The sequence below is a fragment of the Paramormyrops kingsleyae genome, chromosome 12, assembly GCF_048594095.1.
Source record: "Paramormyrops kingsleyae isolate MSU_618 chromosome 12, PKINGS_0.4, whole genome shotgun sequence".
In the NCBI taxonomy this organism is placed as follows: Eukaryota; Metazoa; Chordata; class Actinopteri; order Osteoglossiformes; family Mormyridae; genus Paramormyrops; species Paramormyrops kingsleyae.
Window position 1 is genome coordinate 18,431,307 of NC_132808.1, and position 23,113 is coordinate 18,454,419.

At 46.6% G+C, this 23,113-nt stretch overlaps 1 protein-coding gene across 10 annotated transcripts in view; it reads right to left on the minus strand.

Annotated features, from left to right (window-relative positions):
• The window catches only part of LOC111842607 (adhesion G protein-coupled receptor L3-like), a 179,562-nt gene that overhangs the window by 94,742 nt on the left and 61,707 nt on the right, over positions 1 to 23,113 (minus strand). For all 10 annotated transcript variants that reach the window (XM_072697605.1, XM_023809355.2, XM_023809359.2 and 7 more), the window contains one exon: positions 16,136 to 16,349. In XM_072697605.1, the coding sequence (XP_072553706.1) occupies positions 16,136 to 16,349 (214 nt within the window). The remainder of the gene's footprint in view (positions 1 to 16,135; positions 16,350 to 23,113) is intronic.

A 23,113-nucleotide genomic window follows, 5' to 3' on the forward strand; every position in this document is an offset into this window, starting at 1 on the left:
CTGGCTTCATCCTCTCTACTTCTCACAGATTATTTGCCACACATGTCGCACAAGGTCATACCATACAATTAAATCACCCTTTCGTGTTTTAATTGACACCAATTCCTCAGTAAATAATCAATGGTGGGGAGAAGGGGGGGTCAGGGTCGGGGCAGCAAATCCCATCTCCTTTTCTACATTATTAAATCAGGACAATGTGTCACCCGCTGGCCCTGAGGACAGCCAGATCGCACGTCTGGGGTGCCTGTCCATTCTCCAGAGTTAATTCCTTCGCTGTAAATGTCAGTCAGACACAGAAGGGTCACTCCTGCAACACAGTGGTGATTAAAGAGGCCCGCTTATCAGGAACCCTTCTCTTTTTCCTGCCTGTGCTCCATTGTAATGGAAAAGTAACTGCATGCGAAACAGGTCTGGGAAAGTAGAACAGAATTATATTACTAAGAGATCCTGCAGGTTTTAAGGGGTGAATAAGCAGAATGAATGCAGTCTATTACAGTGAACACCACTGCCTTACGGGCCCGTAAAGTTTATTCTACTGTTAAAAGAACAACAAAAAAAGAATACAAAATGCTATTACTCCATCCATCCTCCAATTGCTTATCCAGTAGAAGGTCATCTAGGGTCAACTCCTTACAGGGTGCTCATGTACACTTTTGGTAATTTAGAGACAGAAATTCAACACGTCATGTGTCTTTGGACTGAGAAAGGGAAGGCGAGAACTCAGAGGGAACTCAAACAGCACGGGAGGAATAGGCAAAGCCCGGAAACACATACACAGTGGGGGTGAGATTCAAACCCACGACCCTGGTGGTGTGAGGCAGCGTTGCTACCCACTGAGACACCATAAAACGTGATTTGCATGCTGGAGATTTAAAGGATATACATGCACAGAAAATGAATAGGAACCATCTCGCAGGCTGAGAAAACCATAACATTCCCCATGACAGCACTGAGTAGAGCCATCTGAGAAGGATTTTTATAAGAAGGTCTTTAAGCTGATTGGCCGGTGATAGAGTGCCAATAGGCTGATGGAATCGCATCAGGAAGTAGTCCTGGTGTAGGCTTGGCATGCACTCCAATCAGTGGAGTTTACAGCGGAGCTTCTCCCTCAGAGTCCTGGGCAGAATAATCACTTACAGGCTCAGGGTGCTTGCCTGGAAAGCTGATATCCTCACTTGCAAACCACTTTATTAAAATGTGTACAGATTTATGGATGTGTGACGGTCTTGGTCATTTTATGGACACTTCCATTACAAATACTGCTTTGACAGATGCCTGGGCAAATAAAGTTTCATTCCCCCCCAGTTCACGGTATAAAGCTTTTGATAAGTTCACTTACATAAGAATTTATCAAAACACAACTTGAGCATATATTATGGACAGTTTCGATTAGCTTCAGTCTAGACAACATTCATATTTTAATTTATTTACATATGGAATTACATGCGTAAGACATTTTACCTATTTATTTTAGGAGTATTGCCAATTTCTGCAGATTAGTTACTACATTTCATTTTGAGTTACTCATGCCACTGATTATTTATTTATTTAGATATTTTTCTCATCTTGTGTATTTTTTTGCATGGCTCCGTACTATATTTAGGTAACTGGCTCCAGCAGTGAGAGTTCAAGCAGTGGTTAGAGTTTATACCATAACCAACAATTGCATGTTAGCCCCTCTATGTATCCCATTATGAAAATAAAGTCCTTACTTATTTCAAGTTACCAGCCTTTATTTAACCCAGGTTTCATGCGACATTAGCAGACATGAAGTTCTCGCACGCACGTGTGTAGGTGTCTCGCACTAATCACAGAAAGCGGGCCTTTCCATCCTCGCACGCTTTGTGTGTAGGCCCTGCACTTTCCGTTCTCGGGGGACTGTTTTCACGGCACGGCAGCTTGTCAAAAGCGGCCAAAATGTTAAACATGTTTACAGTGTGTCCTCAGAAGATACTGGAGTATCGGGAGACACAGAGATATCTGCCACCTACCCAGCGACTGTTGACAGCCGGATCGAGTAATGAGCCAAAACACTAAACTGAGACTCTCATATCACTCAGACTGTAAGAAATAAATACAGAGATCCTTGAAAACATAAAGATAGAGACCCAGATGAATCCTTGGCAAAACAAACAACAGTAAGACCCACCCCTGTTTAACATCAGACAGTCTATTTGTTAATATTTAACCATCAGCACTCTGCCCGGAAAACTTTCACTGGGTATTTTTCACATTTTGGCCAGAATGCCTTGATGACCTCATTCATCATTAGTCACCCCCGTAAGAGCGGACCGCAAATAACAGATTAGCAACTCTGGATGTATCCCATTTGAGAGGATAAATGAAAGCTTAATAAAATCAGGGCCTGCTATAAAAGACAATAAAGGCCAGTTTGTAGCCCATGGGTGTCAGTTGGCCGAGTGGGTCTCCAAGCAGCTAGACCCATGTTTAATTACACAGGGTTTCATCAGGCCTGATGTCAGGGCCATGGGCTCAGTCCGAAGGCTGTAGTCCCTGCTGTTCTGCAGAGGAACTTGGGACTAATCAATTTGACCATTCAGTCAATCAATCAATAATACAATTTATGAGTTTTAAAATGTATAAAAAAAAAATAGACTCTTCACCACAGTTTACCATAAAAACTGACTCAATAAATTCCCATTTCTGGAATAAATTTAAAGAAAAATACTGCTTACTGGCATATCTAAGACCAATCTGAGCTGAGTGAGAATGGCCTTTTCTTCAAATGCTAAACAGCCCGTTGGAAGGTACGCAGGCCAACATCCAGGCTTCTCTACTGTATTTCTGTAATTCTCTTTTCAAGGGGTTGGTCGGGGAGGCAGGGAGGGAGAGAGAGAGACATTATACTCAAGAGGGCATCTTTCTTTTCCTGTCAGTGCTGCTTTCATTCCGCAGCCTCCCATTCCTCACGCCGCCGGTCAAAGTGGCTGTGAAACGTTTGGTTGACAGGGGAAATGGCAGCACCTCACCTTACAGCACACTGCTAGCGGGGAGCCCCCCCTACACCAGCACCACAGGCCTCTGTGTGGCTGCGCCGCTCCAGCCGGCTTCACCTGCCCATCAAGTGACTCGTGTACGAGGGACAATTCAGGTTCACGTGGATCAACAGGAAGTTCTGAGATCAACATCAGGGAAGCTACTGCGAGATGCACAGCGACGCAACGAGATTCCCAGGGAAATAAGAACTTCGAGCTCATTCGGGCTCCTCCTTTAACTGGGTTTCACACTAAGTCATTATGCAAGCATTTATTAGGGGCATCTTAAAAAAAATATTGCCAGGGCCATAAAAAGGTGTGTCGGGGCGAAGCCCTAATAGAAAATAAAACAAGAATGAAGGTGGAGTACTGGACAGCAGGAGGCAGCAGAAATTTGCATCGCAGAGGGGAATCGATCGGCACTCAGCGAGAAGTTTAAAGAGTCACTTAACAGCACTAAGCACGAGTGGGGCCCTTTCATAACCGGCGCCACACTTAATCTACGCTGTATACCCTGCAGATTATGTCCTCTCCGGGCAGCACAGAGCTGCGCAGAGCCAGAGATGATGGGGAATTTGACAGCACATCATGTGAGTCCGGCCAGCAGGGCGGCGAGCTTGTCCCGTTTCGAATTACGGGGTGTAATCACAGGAAACGACTTCCAGATTTCACACGCTGTCGTTCTTAGCATTGGCGTAATCCTTCCAAGAACAAAGAAAAGTTAAAGAATGTGGCAGAGACCGTGCAAAAAATGCAATCGCTTTAGAGGGTAGTAGCTGTGTTGTGGTCTTAAAATTAAGCGTCCGTCATCGTTTTAGTGGATAAATGCTAAAATTTGTATACCGAAGGGAAAGCCTGTTTTACATTCATAAGAGTTTATTCCAATGTGTTAGTGTGGGAGGATAAACTTCTGTATTTCCCAGTAAACCATGTGAACCACATAAATGGAATAAATACCAAGATCAAACAAGAGACTTTATCCTCTGAAATACCATCCGGTCAAAGCAAAGTTCAGATATGAGCAAAACCTTTTGTTTTCTATCCTCCAGATGATGAAATAGCCTTTCACTGAATATCCAAAATAAAGTGGGAACTCAGTTTCCCAGAACTAAAGAGACTATGGAGGACTGGGGTGGGGGCTCCCCATCAGCTATTATACCTCAGAGCTAGGCCCAGAGAGAAGATATGCACCTACAATCGCTATTTCCCTTCTTCTAGGTGTCAGCACCTTCCCTAATATATAATTTGAAGTAGAAAGTTCAGAATTTCAACCATAATGCTATATTTTGCAACTATCAAAAACTGTCAAGAGTTTTAGTAATAGAATAAAATGACTAGCAGGAGAAGCCTACCTAGACCACTTCAGAGGCCAGACAAACATATTAGGAGACGCTCAAAGGGACTACAAAGAGGGACTTAAATTAGGTGGTAGGAGGAGCTTAAAAGAAGGCCAAAGGAAGCCAGAAGGCCAAAGGAAGAACATGAGCTTGAACGTATTAGTGGGTGGGAATTAAATGGGCAAGAAGGAGGGGCTTAAACAGCCTACAGGGGCTGGTGAAGCACTCTAAATGGGTTGGTGAAAAAGGCTAAGGACGCAGTGGGAGGGGCTCACGCAGCTTCAATCCAGGTCCTTCAGTTTCAGCACACCGGCACTTTATTTGGCTTCCCGACTGCTGAAGCCAAACCGCGGGGCAGGGCCCCATAGCATCCGCTTATGGGAAGCGCGGGTTCTTGTAAAAGATGCGAAGGCCGCCGGCTGGCCCCCGAGCCAAAAGTGCGGCCCGCGTTAGGAGGATGGCAAAACAATCAAAAGGAGCCGCGCGACTATGGAGTTCCCAAGACAATTATTAAACCCATCATTATCAGATAAATAAAAGCGAAACGTCCTCCACATTAAATGCAGCAGCTGTGGAAATAAACATTAATTACACTAACGCCAACTTCCCGTTGGACTTCCAGAACTTCTTATATAAAAAAATAACCACAGCCAGAACACCCAGCCTTCAGGTCCAGTGCCACACTTACATCATCCCTTCATCTGAAGTGCACATTCTTAGGGGAAAGAGGGTCAGTGTTTTACAGCATGTGTCCAGAGATACAGCTTCCATCCTTATGAGGGAGCCCAACCAAAAGCATCGTTTTACAACATAGGCCTTTCAAATTTCTGGATTCAAACATTAATATGGAATGAATTCAGGAAGTCATATACCAGCTGCATTCAAAGGTGGACTCAGGTTTATGTAAAACATGCAATAGTATCTAAAAAGCCATTTCTTCAATTTAAGTATTTTTCCCCTTGTCATATTCATGTCATTTTCCCATTCAACCAGAAAAGTCACTGCCATAAATGTCATGCAGGAAAATAAACAACGTAACCAAAGGACCTGGGTCGCATTTAGTTAAAAATACCACTTTCATTATAAGAAATCCATTCATCTTCTCCTGGGTTTCTTTACACACTGAAATGCGTAAAGAAACCACTGTAGGCGCTGCAGGATGACGCTTCCGTTTTAAGTGGACTTTAATTTCCCACAGGAACACTGCAAGCAGAGACCTCCGGAAGGAGGAACGCATGCTGTCACGTCGCAGGTATAGACGCAGGCCTGTGACTCCTGTGCAGCACACTGGGAATCACAGTGTTACACAGTGCAGACGCTTGTGCTACAATAATGGCTACAAACGGTAGACGCACACTAGCTCCTTAGGGAATCGCACCTCTAGCACCATCTCCTCAGCGAGGAGTCAGAAAGGCTGGGGGAGGCGTCACCACGGGGATATCGCCACGGAAACGTCCCAGTTGGTGCCTTAGCTCCACTCTGTCGAAGATTCCAGCCAGCAAATGTGGCGTTGCTGCTCCTACCAAGAGCGACGTCTTGTGACTTGGCAACCCCGGGTGGCTGGCATACCCCAAACACACACCGCGGACTAAGGATGGGCCGCCAGATTGGGGAGCCACTCCCACAGCTGGGGAACCCGAGTATAAATACAGGTAATAAAATTAAAATGTTTATCTATCAAGTAATATTTGATATCTGGTGTGAAAGGGGGTTCTCCTTAAAGAATAATTCCTCTCCTTATGAAGAGATCCCTTCGATCACATACAGTAGGTGTGCTTCTTGGTGGGATCTGGGGACTGTGTGTGAAGTACGTACCATGGCTGCACTGATACCACGGATGGCAGAGACCAGGCACCATATCCTGGACGGCTGAACACAGGCGTTTTATTTGTGTGTCTTATTTTGGGCTCGGTGCGGCGTGCCGAAAAACCAGCTCATGAATTTCAGATCGGCGAAGCAAAATGCACCAGCTGCTGTGGTGTGGGGGGCAGAGGTGAGAGCGGGGGGGTCCAGCCTTTCGATGCATCGGGTCGTGTTTGTTACGCACAGAGAGCTCAGAAAGATGCCATTTAGAGTCAAAAGTGCTCTCGAAAAGCTTATGTGGGGACACGCGAAGTGCCCTGGTGAGGGGAATAAAGAATTTAATCCCATCTCCAGCCCGGCCACCTTTCGCTGAACCGTCACCGGCTCCCAATCTTTGAATGAAAGAAGTTCCAAGCAAAGAATTGCCTTCGCATAATACTTCATAGAACTAAACACACACAATCTGAGTAGCCTCTGAGCTCAGTCATTTAATTTCCATTCTGCGTAACCATGGAAACCCTAATGTCCAATTCCAGAGGCGGCATCCGCTGCTTTCTCCTCGATTCCTGCCACAGCAGTGTGTTCCGCCGGTATGCCGAAAACACGGCCCTAATGAGCTTTTTACCAGCAGCCGCGCCTTCCAAAGAAAGCTTCCCCTAAAAACAGCAAAGTGCTGGAATTAGCGTGTGAATTCGCACCACTGCTGATGGAGGCCTGCCCGGATCTCAGGTAAATTTATAACTATTTGGCAGCTTTTACGGTCGTCAAAGAATCATTTTCTCCAGGCCAGAGGCTCACTGTGAGCAGCTGTCAGCACAATTATTTATTCGACATAAAAAAACATATAAAAATATATGTTCAAATTGGCAGCTCTCTCACGTTTTTCTTTTTAAATGTTACACTGAGGATATGAGGATATTAAACAAACCAGATATTAATATCCAAGTAACCAACTTCATCTTTACAGCATCTGTAAAATAGTTTTCTGGTCTGTCTGGTGTTATTTACGGGGGACATAAAAACCTAATGAAACGTGGCACTGAAACCCTCGGTGACACCGCGGTAACCTGCAGGGACTTATTCATGGCCACTTTTGGGAGAAAAATGCCATTTACCAGTGTGATGGAACATCTTAATTTAGCATCTGATTCATCAACAGTGTGCAGAAAAGGGAAGGCGAAGTATCAACACGGGCCGGTCCGGCTGGGGTGAACAACCCAGCACATAAAACCGCTGGGGGAACATCAACTATTTCATCACCAGCTGATTAAGTTTCTGTCTATTATTGAGCGTTTTCATAGCTGATGAAGAAGTGCGAAGAAGCGCTGCTCGTGGAGTGGACATTGGACATCAATGAACCCGCATGAGGCAATACACCGATGCCAGCAGATGGATGGTTGACATCTTCTCGATGGAGAGCGGTCAGTGTGACTGTCAGAGAGTAAGTAAGAGGGCTGGGTGGAATGTTTAGGACTCTGTCCCTGTCTACCATCCCAGGATGGAACATTCCGGAGATTTCTGTCCAACCTGGTGTGGTGACACTGTCCGATTGGAGTTATTGAGCGTGTCCGAGGTGCTGACAGAATGTGTCTCTCTCGTACATTCCAAGAAGCCTCTGGAGATGCACCATGGGTGTGGAATGCAAAGTAGGAGTCCCATGTCCCATGTGTCTTTACAACAGGGAAAAGTTTTGTGAAACATGTCAGACTAGTGCCTGATATGGACATTGTTAAAGGGTCTAAAATATATTTATACATCTTAATTTTGAAAACACAACATTTAACACCTTTCTATGGGGAAAGCTCTAATCACAACATAATGACCTTAACCACTAGCCAGGCTTAACCTTAACTCTATGTAACCAAACAAAATGTGAGACTTTCTGCATTTTAAATTTTTTCATTGCATTCACAGATCTTTGCGGGGACCTGAAAAATGGTCCCCACAAAGTAATGTAAACCTAATCCACACATATACACACACACAAAAACACAAACACATTTTATTCTGGCTTACCAGTATCTATGGACGGCAAGCTGGATAAATGGATGGAAGGATGGATGGACTTAGACATAGCAGTTATAGCCAGAGAACAAAGCAAAAAAACTCTCTTATGACGGACATAAAATTGAAAGGTATTTTGCAACAACAAAGCACCATTCTCATGTTATGGTCCTTGTAGTGGCTGTCCATTGTGAATTTCACCATCAACCTGTATGCTCAATCAAATCTGAGAGTTACTGAAGGCTGAGCACGCTATAAGTCATCGACAGGAGCAGTTCTCCCATTACAAATTTTTATTAATAAACTGATTCCTCAAAACAGGACATGCTTTAGCAGTGTGATGTGAAAAGTCCCCCCGCCCCAACCTCTACGGTGAGAGAATTCAAGCCCTGATCACCTTTAGTTGCCATGGACACAAAAGAAGCTGGACATTTACGCAAGACAATCTACGTTATTAACACTTTCATTTCTGCCTGTCCTCTTAGGTTAAATTAAACGGTCCATTCTAAATGTCGAACGAGCCTTAAGGGCTAAAATCAAGCCTAAATAATGCATCAACAAGAAAACGAGCAGGCAGATTTACCCAGAGCGAGATCAGAGGCACCCAGAGCGAGATCAGAGGCACCCAGAGCGAGATCAGAGGCACCCAGAGCGAGATCAGAGGCACCCAGAGCGAGATCAGAGGCCATGCTGGATACCTAAGGTGTGTAATATTGCAACACAAATCTTCTCAGTGGAAAACTGTGAAATGTCATGAATGGAAATTTGCCCTGATGAATACTAAATCAGTTACATGCTGACATATTTGCTATCAGGAGTAGTTGTTGGACTACTGCAGTCCAACAAGTGGCCTGATAAGGAAAAAACACAGAGTGGTCCTTGAGAAGATTCTACTCATTTTGTTCAACATATCTCATTGCCTTGTTATTATTATTATTATTATTATTCTTGAACTTGTTTTGTTGCTGCTGTTAATAATAATAATAATAATAATAATAATAATAATGGCAGTATAATGATACAAGTTGCCTATGTGTTCTAGAGTATAATGAGGCTGTTAATTGCAGCCCTTTAATCAAAACCATTTAGTGCATTCTAAAGTTGGCACGGTCACCCAGTGGGTGCCACTGTCCCCTAATGCCTCCAGGGGCGAGACTGTAAATCTTTCCCTTCTCCTCTGTGTGCAGATTTCCTGTGTTTTATGGGTTTTCTTCAGGCATTCCAGTCTTCTTCCACAGCCCAAAAACAGGCATTTAGGTGAATTGGCATCTTCAAATTCCCCTCAGTGTGTGTTTGTGTGTGTGCGTGCGTGCGTGCGTGCGTGCGTGCGTGTGGTCCCTGCTCTGTGCTCTCTGAGACGGGCTCCAGGCTCACCACAACCACATACTGGATAAGCGACTGGAAGATGGATGAATGGATGGATAGAGAGATCACTTGAGTTCAGGTGGTTACATCAACAAAAAAAAAAATAACTCACATGCAAACAAAATCAAATAAATCTTTTTAATATCCCCGTACGGAAATGTTCAAAAGTTTCATAAGCAAACAGACATGTACAGAATCACGTCATTTAAGGAATTAATAAGGAATTAATTTTCAGGAAGTCTTCAGTTTTGAACAGTTTGTCAAAGACCGTCAAAGGCTATGTTAAGGTGGCACTGTAAACACTGAAAAGCAACACAGTGTCAGTCTAGATGATCCCAGTTACCTTTATGAGGGGTGGTGTGCCTGGACAAAGGCACCCTGAAAAAGAAAGCATAGTGACCTGAACAGTCATCCTGAATCATAGGTGCTGTTACTCGACCAATTTGCTATCCTGCCGTTTGCCACTGACGTTCTCTGCCAAATTATGTCACATATTTTTTCCCATTTGCATAAACAGACACACACTCTGACAGTGAAATGAAAATAGTAATAAAGAAAAAAATAACTACAGTAGGATAGACGCATGTTAGGATGCCAGCGCCCTTATGCAACACTATTTTTATGAAGATCATTTCTTTCTACCGACATGCAGCATTATGCTGTACATACGTTTTAAGAAGCTGATTTAACATGTTGGCATGTATTACGACTGGAGACTGCCCACTAAGTAAAACTTGATGCATCAGCTTCGGAAGCCTTAACTAGTACAGCGGCCTGCCAGCCAACTCTGGACAAGGACTGAACCCATGAATGGATTCATGCGAGCAGCCCCTCAGACCATCAGGCTGGAGTTCATGGTCTCAGAACCTCCCTCACCCTCCTTGACACCATGCTGCCAGGACAGTGTTAATTTTGGACCGGGGCCAAGACCAGCAATCCAGCATCGCGGGGGGGTTTGAAGGCTGGGGGCTAACCTAATCCCCAGGCAAAGACAGCAGCTACAACAGGTTCTAAGGGGAAGCTCCCTGGGTCACAGGGGACCATCTTCAAAAAGAGCGGCTCCTCAGAATAACAGGACACAGGTGAGAAAATCATGCAGGCCTGCCAGAAACAGGCATGTTAAACGCCTCAACCATGCGCTACGTTTACATGCACCATGCAAACACGCACACGCACTCATACACCTCACATACGCATTCACACCATAGAAACACTGCTCACACAGGAAAAGCTGATGCACACATGCTACAGATGTAAATACTCCACAGACAAATGCAATCGCACTCACACAATCACATTTTTAGCAGAGAAACGGCCCTTAAACACACACACCCATCATAGGCACCGTAGGAACGATAGTACCACACAAACCCCGCGGCGCAGGCGAAGCAGAATTGCACAAACAGCGACGCCATGAAAAGGCAAAACCACAAGGCGACTGGAGTGCCGTGGCGATGAGGATCCACAGACGGGCCAATCGCTCAGTTTATGCTGGTTTGTGGCGCCCTGCGTGAGCATGCCTTTGCAAATGGAGGTGCCTGTGACTGCACCAATCACATGCTGAGGTCCCAGGGTCCGCATCGGCCCCAAACTGGGCCCCACCCAATCTCAGAGCAGGCTGGGGAGGCCACAGCACAAAACAGGTGGCCCTTTCGTCAACTCGAACAATGTTATTATGCCCAGGCACGTCGTCACATCTCCAGCAAAATGAAAACCAACACCAGCTTAGGGAGACCCTAATCCCTGATGGATCTAAATGCATGGGAGGCGTCGTTTAGGTAGCTAAAGACTTCCCGTTATTTTCAATCTCTGTCCACGGGCTCCGGTAGGTAGCTAAGACTGGGTGAAATCTATCTGTGGGGATGGGGGAGGGGGGCAGTCACGGAGGGGAGGGGGAGTGAAAAGGGGAGTTCAAGGCCAAGGCAAAATCACAAGCCGGGGCAGAGCGTGAATTGGCCAGGGAAAAAAGAATCCGTGCTTTGTCATAACCCCATGTGTGAGGGCGAAACGTTGGGGGGGGGCACGAAAAGGTCAGGCTGAAAGGAAGTCCCCCCCCCTACCCCCAGCATCGGAGTAATCCAGCTCGTTAGATGGCCACCATTCTGACATTTAGATTTCCAGGCTGTGGAACGTGCAGGAAGGTAGAGAGATGTGTAGCTCGCACATGGAGAGATGTGATCCCACCTGCCAATAAAGAGGAGCGCAATGGGGGGGGGGGGGGACCCGCCGGGAGAGATATGGGCACATCAGACAGCCAAGCCTCCACCCCAGCTGCCCTGCTCTCAATGGGCCTTTTCATGGCAGCTCCAACGCAGCAGCGTGGGACGGGGTCCCGCGGCCACATAAAGAATCGGACCCCTTCTCCTCCACTCGGTGCCCCTGCAGAAGTCGGCGGGAGCCCGCGTGGGGCCGCGTCTCAACAGAGAGCCACTTGTCACCTCGTCTGCATGAATAAAAATGCCAAAAATTCACTTAATTGCATTTTTTTTCCCTGTTATCAATCACCAGTAATTGAATCTGCCATTTGAATTGTGTGCAGCATCCGCAGGGCCTGTGAGAATCAGCGAGTCACATGATAGAAGGTCCCGGGTTCGACTCACCGCTAGATAAACTGCCAGCATCCTGTGTGTCCAGGCCACACACTGAAAGCTTAGATGGGCAAATTTAATTGCCAAATGTAAGGAGGCGGGGGCTCTTATCAGAAGGGGGGAAGAGGAGGAGGAAAAAAATGATAGAGTTGGGAGAAGGAATAGCAAGTGGTACTGTATGAAATAAGCAGGAAAGAATGCCTGTCTTTCCCTCTTTGTTTAAGTGCTCCCCGATTCGGGAGGAAAGTTATATAACAGAAATGAGTGGAAGAGAGCCGGCTTTAAATTCCAGAAGTAATCTTTAAACATGGCAAGCATTTATAGAGTAGTCTGCAGGCAGCACACTGCTTCCAGTGTAGAAGACAATTTGGTGTAAGAGCCTTTTATCTTATTGCACTTTTCCATATAGTGCTCTAGGAGACTTAAATAGTTCTCCCTGTAATGCTTTGCCACAACACGCGTAATCAACGGTGTGGGATTTCGTAAGGAGATTAATAGACGAATGGGCAGCTTATCTATAACAGTGACAACAAGGGGGAAGCACAATAAAAGCAGGGTATATTTTGGTTGCCATGGGCACACACGCCAAGCACACGCCTTTTCCGTGCCCCCTGCAGGCTGTATCCCCGAGTTTTTCACGGCAATCGGCACTTCGTCTATGAAGCTGTCCCGCAGCACTTTGCGGTGGATTTTCCGGCGGAAATCAAACACTTAAGCCTATTTGCTGATATATGGAACATTTTCCCCTTGAATTAAGGTGGTTAAGTAATATTCAGAGCAATGTGTGCAAGGCGGAAACTGTAAAAATGTAGAGGCTGCTGGGCAGAGGAGCTCTGAAAGGCCGTGGCCCCCGCCACTTTGATTACCGGGTGATCTAACGGGCCACTCAGCATTAAATATTTGCATTTCGCTCATCCTGTGCTCGAAGGCCACCCGAGAGGAAACTGTGAACAGCTGTAAACATAAATCTCGGCGTGGGGGACCCCAGGCTCCGATCCTCAGAGCCTGACATCCCATAAATAAAGGAGGCCAGAGCTGTCCGGTAACTCAATTACACAAACAATTATCCTGCTCCTTATCCTCACTCACAGATGTTCCAACTCTGGCCTACAGTTTGAAACATTTCTGTTATTGTTTTTCTTAAATCTACCCTAGTAGATACAGACACAGTTTTCCTTTCGAAAAGGACCCCTTTTCTCCGTTATGGCCTAACGCGGATCGCCGGCCGCTCTGTTGTTACGTCAGCATATTCTCAGCCCCTTTCCGAAAGACCTACTGCGAGGCATCACTTAGAAGCAAAAAAAAAGATAAAATAAAACGTGAAAGTAAAAGTGTCATTTTGTTTTGTTAGAGATCAGGCAAGACGCTTGGCAAGGAAATAAACCTCCAGGCTACGTCTAGCCACTTGTGTTTGAAAAATTCATGTCTACGGCACAACATCACAATCGAGTCAAAGTGTTTCAGAGCCGAAGGGCATGGGGAAAAAAAAAATCAAACTTTATGGCTAATCTTCTTTACAGAAAAATAAAATCTAATAAAATAAACAGTCTGAAGTAGGTCAGACTTTCCAGCCTGATGCAAATCCGTGTGGACATCAGTTGTGACAAGAACATGGGGATAGATTCGGGCATGTCTCTCTGCACACTGAAGAATCCGTCCGCCGGAGATGGCGGCATAAGGGATGGATTCAGGTGGCTGCCTCGTGTTCTCTTTGGCTGGGGAATAACAGGCAGCAGAATATGGTTTGCTCTGTATAAACGCATGTGCCTTTGTGCACATCAGTTGGTGTCATTTATACCATTGCATCATCTAGGTGGGTGTTACATAGTGGTGGTGGTTGTAATGGCTCCCAACTGGTTCTGTAAAGCACTCTGGGTGTCTTTAAAAAGCATTATAAAAATATAACATTCATTCATTTATCTGCATGACTGTATGGTTTTCCAAACCGCGGTATGGCTATCAAAACATTCATGTTAACAGACCATATGAAATTTCAAGCTCTGTGTCTAACGGCCTCACATGTTGTACGACCAAGTGCCTTACTAGTAGGGGGGCAGGGTGAGGCTAAGTGGGTTAGGCTGCTGTACCCGTCATCAGAAGGTCACCAGTTCAAATCCCATGGTGAGCAAAGTGATTTTACTGTTGGACGCTTGAGCAACATCACAAGGAAGACCAGCATCTCCTGAATGCTTGAACGCTGAACCCAGAAATAAACCCCACATGACAGGCACCCCCTATACACAGTGGGACAACCATGGGAACTGTTCTTCAGTTTTATCGTCCATCAAGATTGGGCTTTACCCGAGGAGTTGGCGGACCCCAGAGTACCATGGAACAATTACATTAACTGAAGCACAAATGGATTGTGAAGAATTCTGATTCATTAGATGCTTGTGGTCTTCAAATATTTTTGTACTGAAATGGATTTTAATCCATATGTGCCATACAGGACAGAATAATTTATTCTGTTGCTACTTCTCTATACATATGCGAGCAACAACATCACATGTCCAGAAAAGTGCAGACCGTTTCCTTCTGCTGGAGGGTCCAACGTAACATGAATGTTATGGGAATGTTAGATTATGGTGTATCCGACTCAGTGTGGTTGGTGGTTGTGTTGGGGTATTGTCAGAGGAAATGATGCACTGAGTGGTTTGGGCCAGCCGCTCTTGGGGCTCTGCTCAGAGCGAGGACCATTTAGCGGTCCTCCTGCACCCAGCCATAAACCTGAAGATCTGCCTGAGGTCGAAACGGTTTTGCGTCTACGTGAAAGAGCGGATCGTGATAACCCGTTGACTCTCACGTATGAAGACTTTGATGTATGGTGTATGCCTCCACCCTGCCGTGTTAAACGTGCCCATGGCAGGGGGGAAGGGTCTGACATAGCTGATATGGCAGGGCCCTCAAAGAGTAAACAGCTTCCTCTTTGAAGGCAAGTGGGTGACAGCTAGAGGTCAGATGCATGGATTCTGGCCCCCGGCCTCGGTCCCCCGGGGGACTGGTAGGATGAACTGAATGCCAACGACGGTTAATCTGGATCACAAGGTCAGACTACTGGCTCCCCAGAAGGGAGCAGACTTTAAGGGGACTTAGGAGGGTTTTGTGGGACATAGGGGACAGCTATTTCTCAAAGAGTACGCAAGGGCCAATGCCAACCATGTGACGGCTCTTCTGCTCCTTGCAATGCTGAGTGAAATCAAACTCCAAGCGTAAAAGGGCATTAATATCCCTACAGCCCCAGCAAAGCAGAGCCATGGCTTAAAGTCAAACATATGGAAAAACCCAGAATTTTAGCATCAGGCTAACCTCAGCTCTACGAGCTGCACTGATCTGTTTTGTTCTCCTGTCGGTCGGGCATACGAGGGCGTTCTGGCAACGGGCCGGCCGTTTTCGCACGGACCCGCCCTGGGAGTCCTTGCCACAGCCCAGCAGCTGCTGCCTGTACGCAGGCCTCGTGCAGTGTGCGTGCGTGTGGGTGTAAGCACTGCAGTTCATATAGGCAGGATTACAGGCTGATAGTGCGGGTGTGGCAGGATCAGGAAGCACAATGAAGACGCCTTCAGCTCCTTCAGCTTCTCCGAAACACAAGTCGCCCCTTTAAGCCTTTTGTCCACTGCCCCTTATAAACAGAGGGGAAATCTTAATAAATAATATCAGCATTACTGAACACAGCTGTTAAGCTGTTAGCAGCCCTGTTCACCTGATCAGGGTGAATAACCATTGGGGACTGTCTGGCCCCCACTGGGGTCTGTATGGGCCCATCAGAAACCCAGTGACCCCCACTGGAGTGTTTCTCCCTGTTATGCTTCCTCACAACCTTACAAGAACTCACCAGGCCATCCTGGCAGCCAACAACCTACCATGAATGCTGATGCATAAAATCTCCACAGCAACACAGAGCAGAGAAAACTCTGCAAATGGCAGTAATCTTGGTGATGTGTACGTATTACACCCCCTGACAGCGCTCTTTTTAAGGAGATAGATGGGAGAATGTTTTGTTGTTTTTTTTTGGGGGGGGGGGGCAGCAGGGGAAGCCACCCACCTCTGAGACATGATCTTGTAGGCATCAGGCAGGTAGCAGCGCGTGTTCTCCATCTGGGCGGGGTCGGCGTCGCAGATCTTGTCATCGGTGCGCCCGTAGTTGGCGCTCTCGATCATGATGACGTCGGTGCCCGGGCAGCGCAGCTCGATGGGGTAGCTCTCGCAAGACAGCTCCCTCCGCACCACCGCCATAGGGATGGGGGCACGGATGAAGGCTGCAGGGGGGGCAAGACATGCACAAGAAGACCATCAGCGGATGGCCCAGCGCTTAGCTACTGCGTGATCTACGAAGACCATGGATCGTAACTGTACATGGTGTAATTATACCTAAAAATCTGCAGACTTGTACATAACAACGTAAGACAGACAAAGGAAGAGCATTCAGCCCAATTTCCTTGTCCGTTTAGTATCATTTTAATTAGCAACATCCTGCAGCTGGCACAGCTCCAAAGGAATCTGAGGACCGTGGACACAGAAGAACGAGGAAGCTTATTGCACCCCCTCCCCCCCCGATTGGCCCAATGTTCACAATTCAAGACCTGCACGTCCATAAATGTCAGCAGGAAGCAAAACTCAAGGTCAGCCACCCCGAACAGATATGACTAGAGCAGCATCAACGGCGAGGCTCAAGCTGTAAATCAGCAGAGGCCGGTGGGGAGGCTGCCGTTTTAGAGAATAAAATACTAATGAAATGACCGTAAACATCTGACAGGGAGACACACTTTTTGCGACACCCCAGCTTCTTAAGGTTGCCAGTGCGCAGCGTGGACACCGTTGTCACCAGCAATCTGCTCTCCAGCATGTTGCGAGGTCTTGCATCACGCACACACTCAAATGACTGTCAGTCCTTTTTTTTTATAACATTTGACAGGGGTCACAAACCTCGGTTATGGGTGACTAACAGCACAGTCTTACGTAATCACTTAGGACCATATAATAGCGAATGCCAAAATGGCAAATTAAAAATGTAACCTGTAATAGTATGGGTGCCCAACTACCAATCATTATCACTATTTCAGAGGTAAGAGAGGACAGGATATTTTTCCTCGAAAAGCTAGCGAAAGTGAAAATGAAGGGTGAAATATGTACAAAAAATTGAAGTGCTTGTTACACAGCACCGACGTTTTGTTATGATATGGAACCGTGGATTTGCAATAACGTGAATTCTGTCAGATTTATGGAGATAGGGAAGTGCTGCATCATACAGGCGACTGGAAACAATCGCAGCTGGCCTACAGCTGCTTTTCATCTTAAACAACTGCTTAAGTGTTAAAATTGCGAGGCATTGTGAGGCTCTGAAGCAAAATCAGCTTTTCCCAATACACTAGGAGAGCTTTTATGGAATTTCTGCCTTTTTATCATCAAATAATGATATTCAAAATAACTTCAATCCAGAGCAGGCCTGTGTAATGAATCATTCAGCCTTGTACTCTCCCTCTGCGATATTCTCCTCGAGTGGGAAGAATGAGAAGTTTAATATCGAATGAAGGTATGGCTGACCACCGTAAGTCTTTTTGTGTGACGCGGCTGATGGGAGTCGTGTTTCGACCAAGATGCAGTCTATGGGAGGTAACCATGGCAACATGTCTGTGCCCATGTTAGGTAGGATATACATAACATCGCCCCATAAAATGTGCTACACAAAACTCCCTTAAAAGAAGGATATGGCAGATTATCATGCGGGAGGGAGGACACGAGTGCGTGAATGTGTGGGGGCGACTGTGTATGTGGATGTGTATCTATATGCCTGTGAAGAGTGAAGCACACAAAAAGAGAACTGATGCATAACATCAGAATAATCCATTATAGGAATATTTGATTACAGTAAAACTATTACAGCGCACAGGAAAACCACAGCAATGTGACTAACCATGACTCTTGATGACAGGACACAGGGGTTTTTTGAGAAACTAACAGCATGATTTACTGGAAAACCTCAGAGTAGAAAGAAGCAGGCAACCCAGATGCAAACACAATATTCGTTCCAACTTAAATGTGCCACCGGTAAACCTGTGAGAGCTAAGCCAGAGCTCCTGGTCACTCATCCCGCACCCACACAGAAAATGAACACGATTACCCTTTGATAGCACATAGCGCGGCTTGTCCTCAGGGCCGGCCCCTCCCCCGATGCGTCCCCACCCTGCCACTCGTGTATTAAACCCCAACTTAAGTGACTGAGTTGCCTGCACTCTCATAGCTCTCCTCTGTGATGTACCACAAGGCAGCCGCATGGGCAAAAAGCTGCCACACAAAGCGGAAATGAGGGCAGGCTGTCGCGGCCAACCACCCCATCGTGGGTCCATTTCTCAGAAATGCCGCGCGCCATGTTTATACTCTCATCTGCGAGTCACAGTTCTGTTGTCGCATGTGATTCTGATTCTGGTTCCAAACTGACCCTCCTGGGTTTTATTTGCCCATCTGGAGTGATTCTGTGCTCAGTCCCTTTCTGCAGAGTCCCAGTGGCTGAGCTCTTACCGTCATGCCTGACTGTGCCCTGTTGACGTCACGCCTGCGTTCCCAACAATGCGGTCTGCGGTTGAAGTTTATAGGCTCCATCTGAATTGTGTAAAAGTTACACGTCTACGCTTTCTTCGAGCAATGACACACCAATCTGGAGACTAATTCAATTGAGGTTCCATTCTAATACGATCTGGTCATCATTGTGTTAATGAGGGCCACTCTGAAACTCCATTTAATGCTGATTTCTCATTAAATGTTTCTAATTAACATTAAAGGTTAAACGTTACTTAATATTTGGTGTGTAAAACTCTGTCCAGATAGAAAAAAAAAAGCTGGAATCAATGCATCAAGGCTGTCCGTGGCTGCCTAACGTTATTGATGGGGTCATGTAACCTTGTTTCACCTGGAGAGAGGTCTCCTCCAATCACGGCTGACCTCCTCCTGTCAGCAGCAAAAGGACAACATGCTCACTTATTTGCTGAACATACAAATAAATTCAGCAGAGTTCAGAAATGTTTTGAGCACAGTTCTGCTTAATTTGCAAGAAAAAAGCAGAAAAAAAAACGTTTAGCATTCATGCATTTATATTCGCTGTGACCTCGTTGAATGTACGAAACAGAAAAGCTGGGTAAAACCATAACAAAATAACCTTATTCACATGATTTCCAGCTGAGACAGAAAACACGCATCCCCCTAGTTTCACTGGCTGTAAATGGTCTCTAAGCACACAACAGAAAAAGGCAAGATACCATCTCTAACGGAAAGCAGCAGAATTCAGGCATGCAGACCAGAGAGAAAATATCCACTTCCCCATCGGATACTCGCGTAAAGTCAGGAACGGAGCCCTTCGTTTTAATTAAGAATGCCAGCCAGCCCTTCACTCTGACATAAAGCTGACTTACAGTGACATTTAACGATGCCCATTAATACCGTTAGTGCCTCAAAGTCATGCCCAGCTCGGGCGCGAACAGAAAAAAAAACAGGTCAACAGCTCCTGTTATCTCTGTTTTTTAAAATCGCCTCTGGATTTTCCTGCAAATTGAACTATGTTTGAATCTCTGTCGAAGAAAAGGATGCTGGGTAGGAAAGGCCTGGAGGGCTGTAATCACCCCCGACAGAATGCCAGCCATCCTAAGGAGAGGGAAGATGGAATTACCCAGTAGTGGGGCCATCGTGCTTCCTGTTTACTTCCTCTCCACATGGAGACTGCAGTGCCTAATGTACAGTGGCATTTCCCCACTGGTATCTTAGGAAATTTCCACTCCCAAATGCAATTGCCTTATAATAACAAGGAAAAGGATCAGTGATTTGTGTTCATAGAAAGCATATTTAGGAAGTAGTGTAATTGTGTGAAAACCACTTTAAGGACATAGACCCTGTTTTTTTTTTTCTTCAAAGGCATAGCTGATATATGTAAGAATAAGATATAATCATTCAGGGAAAAGACTGAGGGCATGTGGACTTATTTAGCTATTTATTGAATGTGTCTCCTAGTATTACAAATATGTTGGAAAAAGTCACTGTCTACCAGGGGCACTCATATGTAAGACACCAAAGCTCTCAGTAATATTAAACAATAAACCATATATATTTATTATTAGCTTCATCAAAGTGTGACAGGGCAATAATAGAAATACATTAAAAGTCAGAAATTACACTGATGAATAATCGCACACAGACAGACAGACACGCAGACACATGCTAGACGTTTACATCCATCCTTTGTCCAATTTAACTGCAGTTCAAAAGGTCACCGCTGCTGACGGGTCTCGGTTTCCTGGGAAAATGCACAGCGCCTTGCCTGGGCGCACAGGAAAGGGGAGCCGTGCAAACTGGAAGGGGCAGGTCACACGACAGAACCAGAGTGTCAGACGGCCCTCCGCTCCAGACACATCCATTTATAGATAACACAAAGCCCAGGATTAATTAGTCTATGAATCACTGTGCTATTACTCAATTTGTGGCAGAAGAAAACACACCACCACACTAAACCCATTTGGCCAGATAATAGCATTTAAAAAAATAATAATAATAATTTAAAACATGGGCGATTTGAAAATCAGAGCCTTTCTTGGTGTGGAAGGCAGGGGAGGTTAGGGTCACTCTCAGGCAGGAGACGGAGATGGCCCTGCCCTGCTCACCCACTAAAATCTGCATGATCTGAAACATTCTCCTGGGTCAGCCAGAAGATATACAGTGTGCATGGTCTGAAAGTTTATGAAAATTACAGGCTCCCCGAATGCACAAGGGATACAGGTCAGAAAACCATTTCAGATCTGACCGGACTCCGCGTGTGTTTTATTTTTATTTTTTTAACGCCCGTCGGCAATGTGAAATTCATAAGAAAATGAGATTAGGGTAATGTGATTACGCCTTTCGCAGCGGCCGGCACGCGGCTCCCTGCTCTTTCCGCTTTCATTGGCACGCGCTTTTACACGCTGGCAACGCACCAAGCCGCCTGTTGGGATGCAAATAACACCTGACAGCATGGAGACACGCAAAGACACGCAGCCGGCCCGTCAATCCACCTGTCAGTCATGACCTCTGAAATGTGCTCAGATGGGGGGGGTTAAGAAAAGAGCGGCGTCTGAGGGACCGACACGGCACTGAAATGGGTTAATCACAAGAAATCACTCTGATAGCGATCAGGGAAGACACCCGAGATCAAGAGCACAAGAAGCGGACAAGAAAGGTAAGTAAATAAATCGATAAATTATTAAATAAACCACACAGAGCACACAGGTGGTCTGGCTTTGGGCAAGGAAATGACGGGAGTAATGACAGGAGTAATGATGGGAGTAATGACGGGGACCAAGGTTCAGAGCAGTGCGTATGCACTCTGGCTACGGGGTATGGAGGAATACCAAGGGAATGAGAACGAGGGAGGGGGAACACACGGGAACGTCATAGGGATGGAGGAGGCGGCACACACATGGATGCCATGGGGATGGGGGCACAGACAGGAACACCACTGGGATGGGGGACGGGGCACAGATCAGAATGTCATGGGGATGGGGGAGGGCCACAGACAGGAACACCATGCGAATGGGGGAGGCAGGAAGTAATGCCATGGGGATGAGGGAGGCAGCACAGACATGAATCCCATGGGGAAAGGGGACGCCACAGACAGAAACACCATGAGGAGGAGGGAACAGAAAAGAACAGTATGGTAATGGAGGAGGCACAAACAGGAATGTCACGGGGATGGGAGAGGACACAGACAGGAACGGCGTGGGGATGGGGGAGGGGACAGACTAAAACAGTATGGAGATGGGGGAGGGCACAGACAGGAACAGTATGGGAATGGGTGGTACAAACAGGAATACCATGGGGATGGGGGCACAGACGAGAACGGTATGGGGATAGGGGAGGGCACAGAAAGGAACAGTATGGATATGGGGGAGGGCACAGACAGGAACGGTATGGAGATGGGGGAGGGCACAGAAAAGAAGAGTATGGGGACGGGGGAGGGCACAGACAGGAACGGTATGGGGATGGGCACAGACAGGAACGGTATGGATATGAGGGAGGGCACAGAAAGGAACGATATGGGGATGGGGGAGGGCACAGAAAGGAACGGTATGGATATGGGGGAGGACACAGACAGGAACGGTATGGGGATGGGGGAGGGCACAGACAGGAACTCCATAGGGACGGGAGAGACACATGGAGGGACGTCATCAGACATTTGCCAACGTTGCCTACAGAGGCATGTAGAAGCCCAGCTTGGCGAGTCCGCCTCCCCCACCTGCAGATTAAATCACCGCTAGCCAGACCATCCTCCCGCTCATATGGCCCCCCAGTTATTTGCCTACCGCCCCATGACATTGCCACCAGTGAGAATTCAAGGATCATTACCTCCCGTACGGTGCTCGGCCTGAGGGGCTCGCTGTGGTAATTAATGCAGCAGGTTTGGCAGAGGCAGGCGAGACGAGTCTGTATCTACAAAGATGAGGGGGCAGAACACGCTCTCCACACCCCAGGCACATAGGCAACATGTACAGCCCCCAATTATCCCGCACTAATTCCAACACGCTTTACATGAGATGGCCTTCTGCAAACACAATGTCCAATAACGGTAGTTCACATTCAAAGCTCTTTGTCATCAAGTAGACACATCAAGCCGAATATACATCAGGAAGCAGAGCGCGACAGAGAGCTGACGGAAACACCTGCGCCCAGTTGGGGCACTAATGGCGTCATTTCCGCCGCGCTCCCTGGTGCCTCCAGGCCCTGAGGCGGAGCTAAAAGCGCTTAATCCACTTTGACCTCAATCAGTCGGCGATGAGGATAAACGACCCGCTCTGGCTCCGCGACATGAACGGGGGCCCAAGCGGCGTGCATCTGCAGCACCGGGGAAACGGAAGACGGTAGCAAGGTGTCGAAACGAGAGGGGACCTCAGAAATGCATGAGGCACTAATGAAAGATCCGGTACATGAATATCACACCAGCGTTCACGGCACCTGTGCATAAATGACCGCAAACTGTGTTTTCACTGGTAGGTGTCAGAGTTTCATT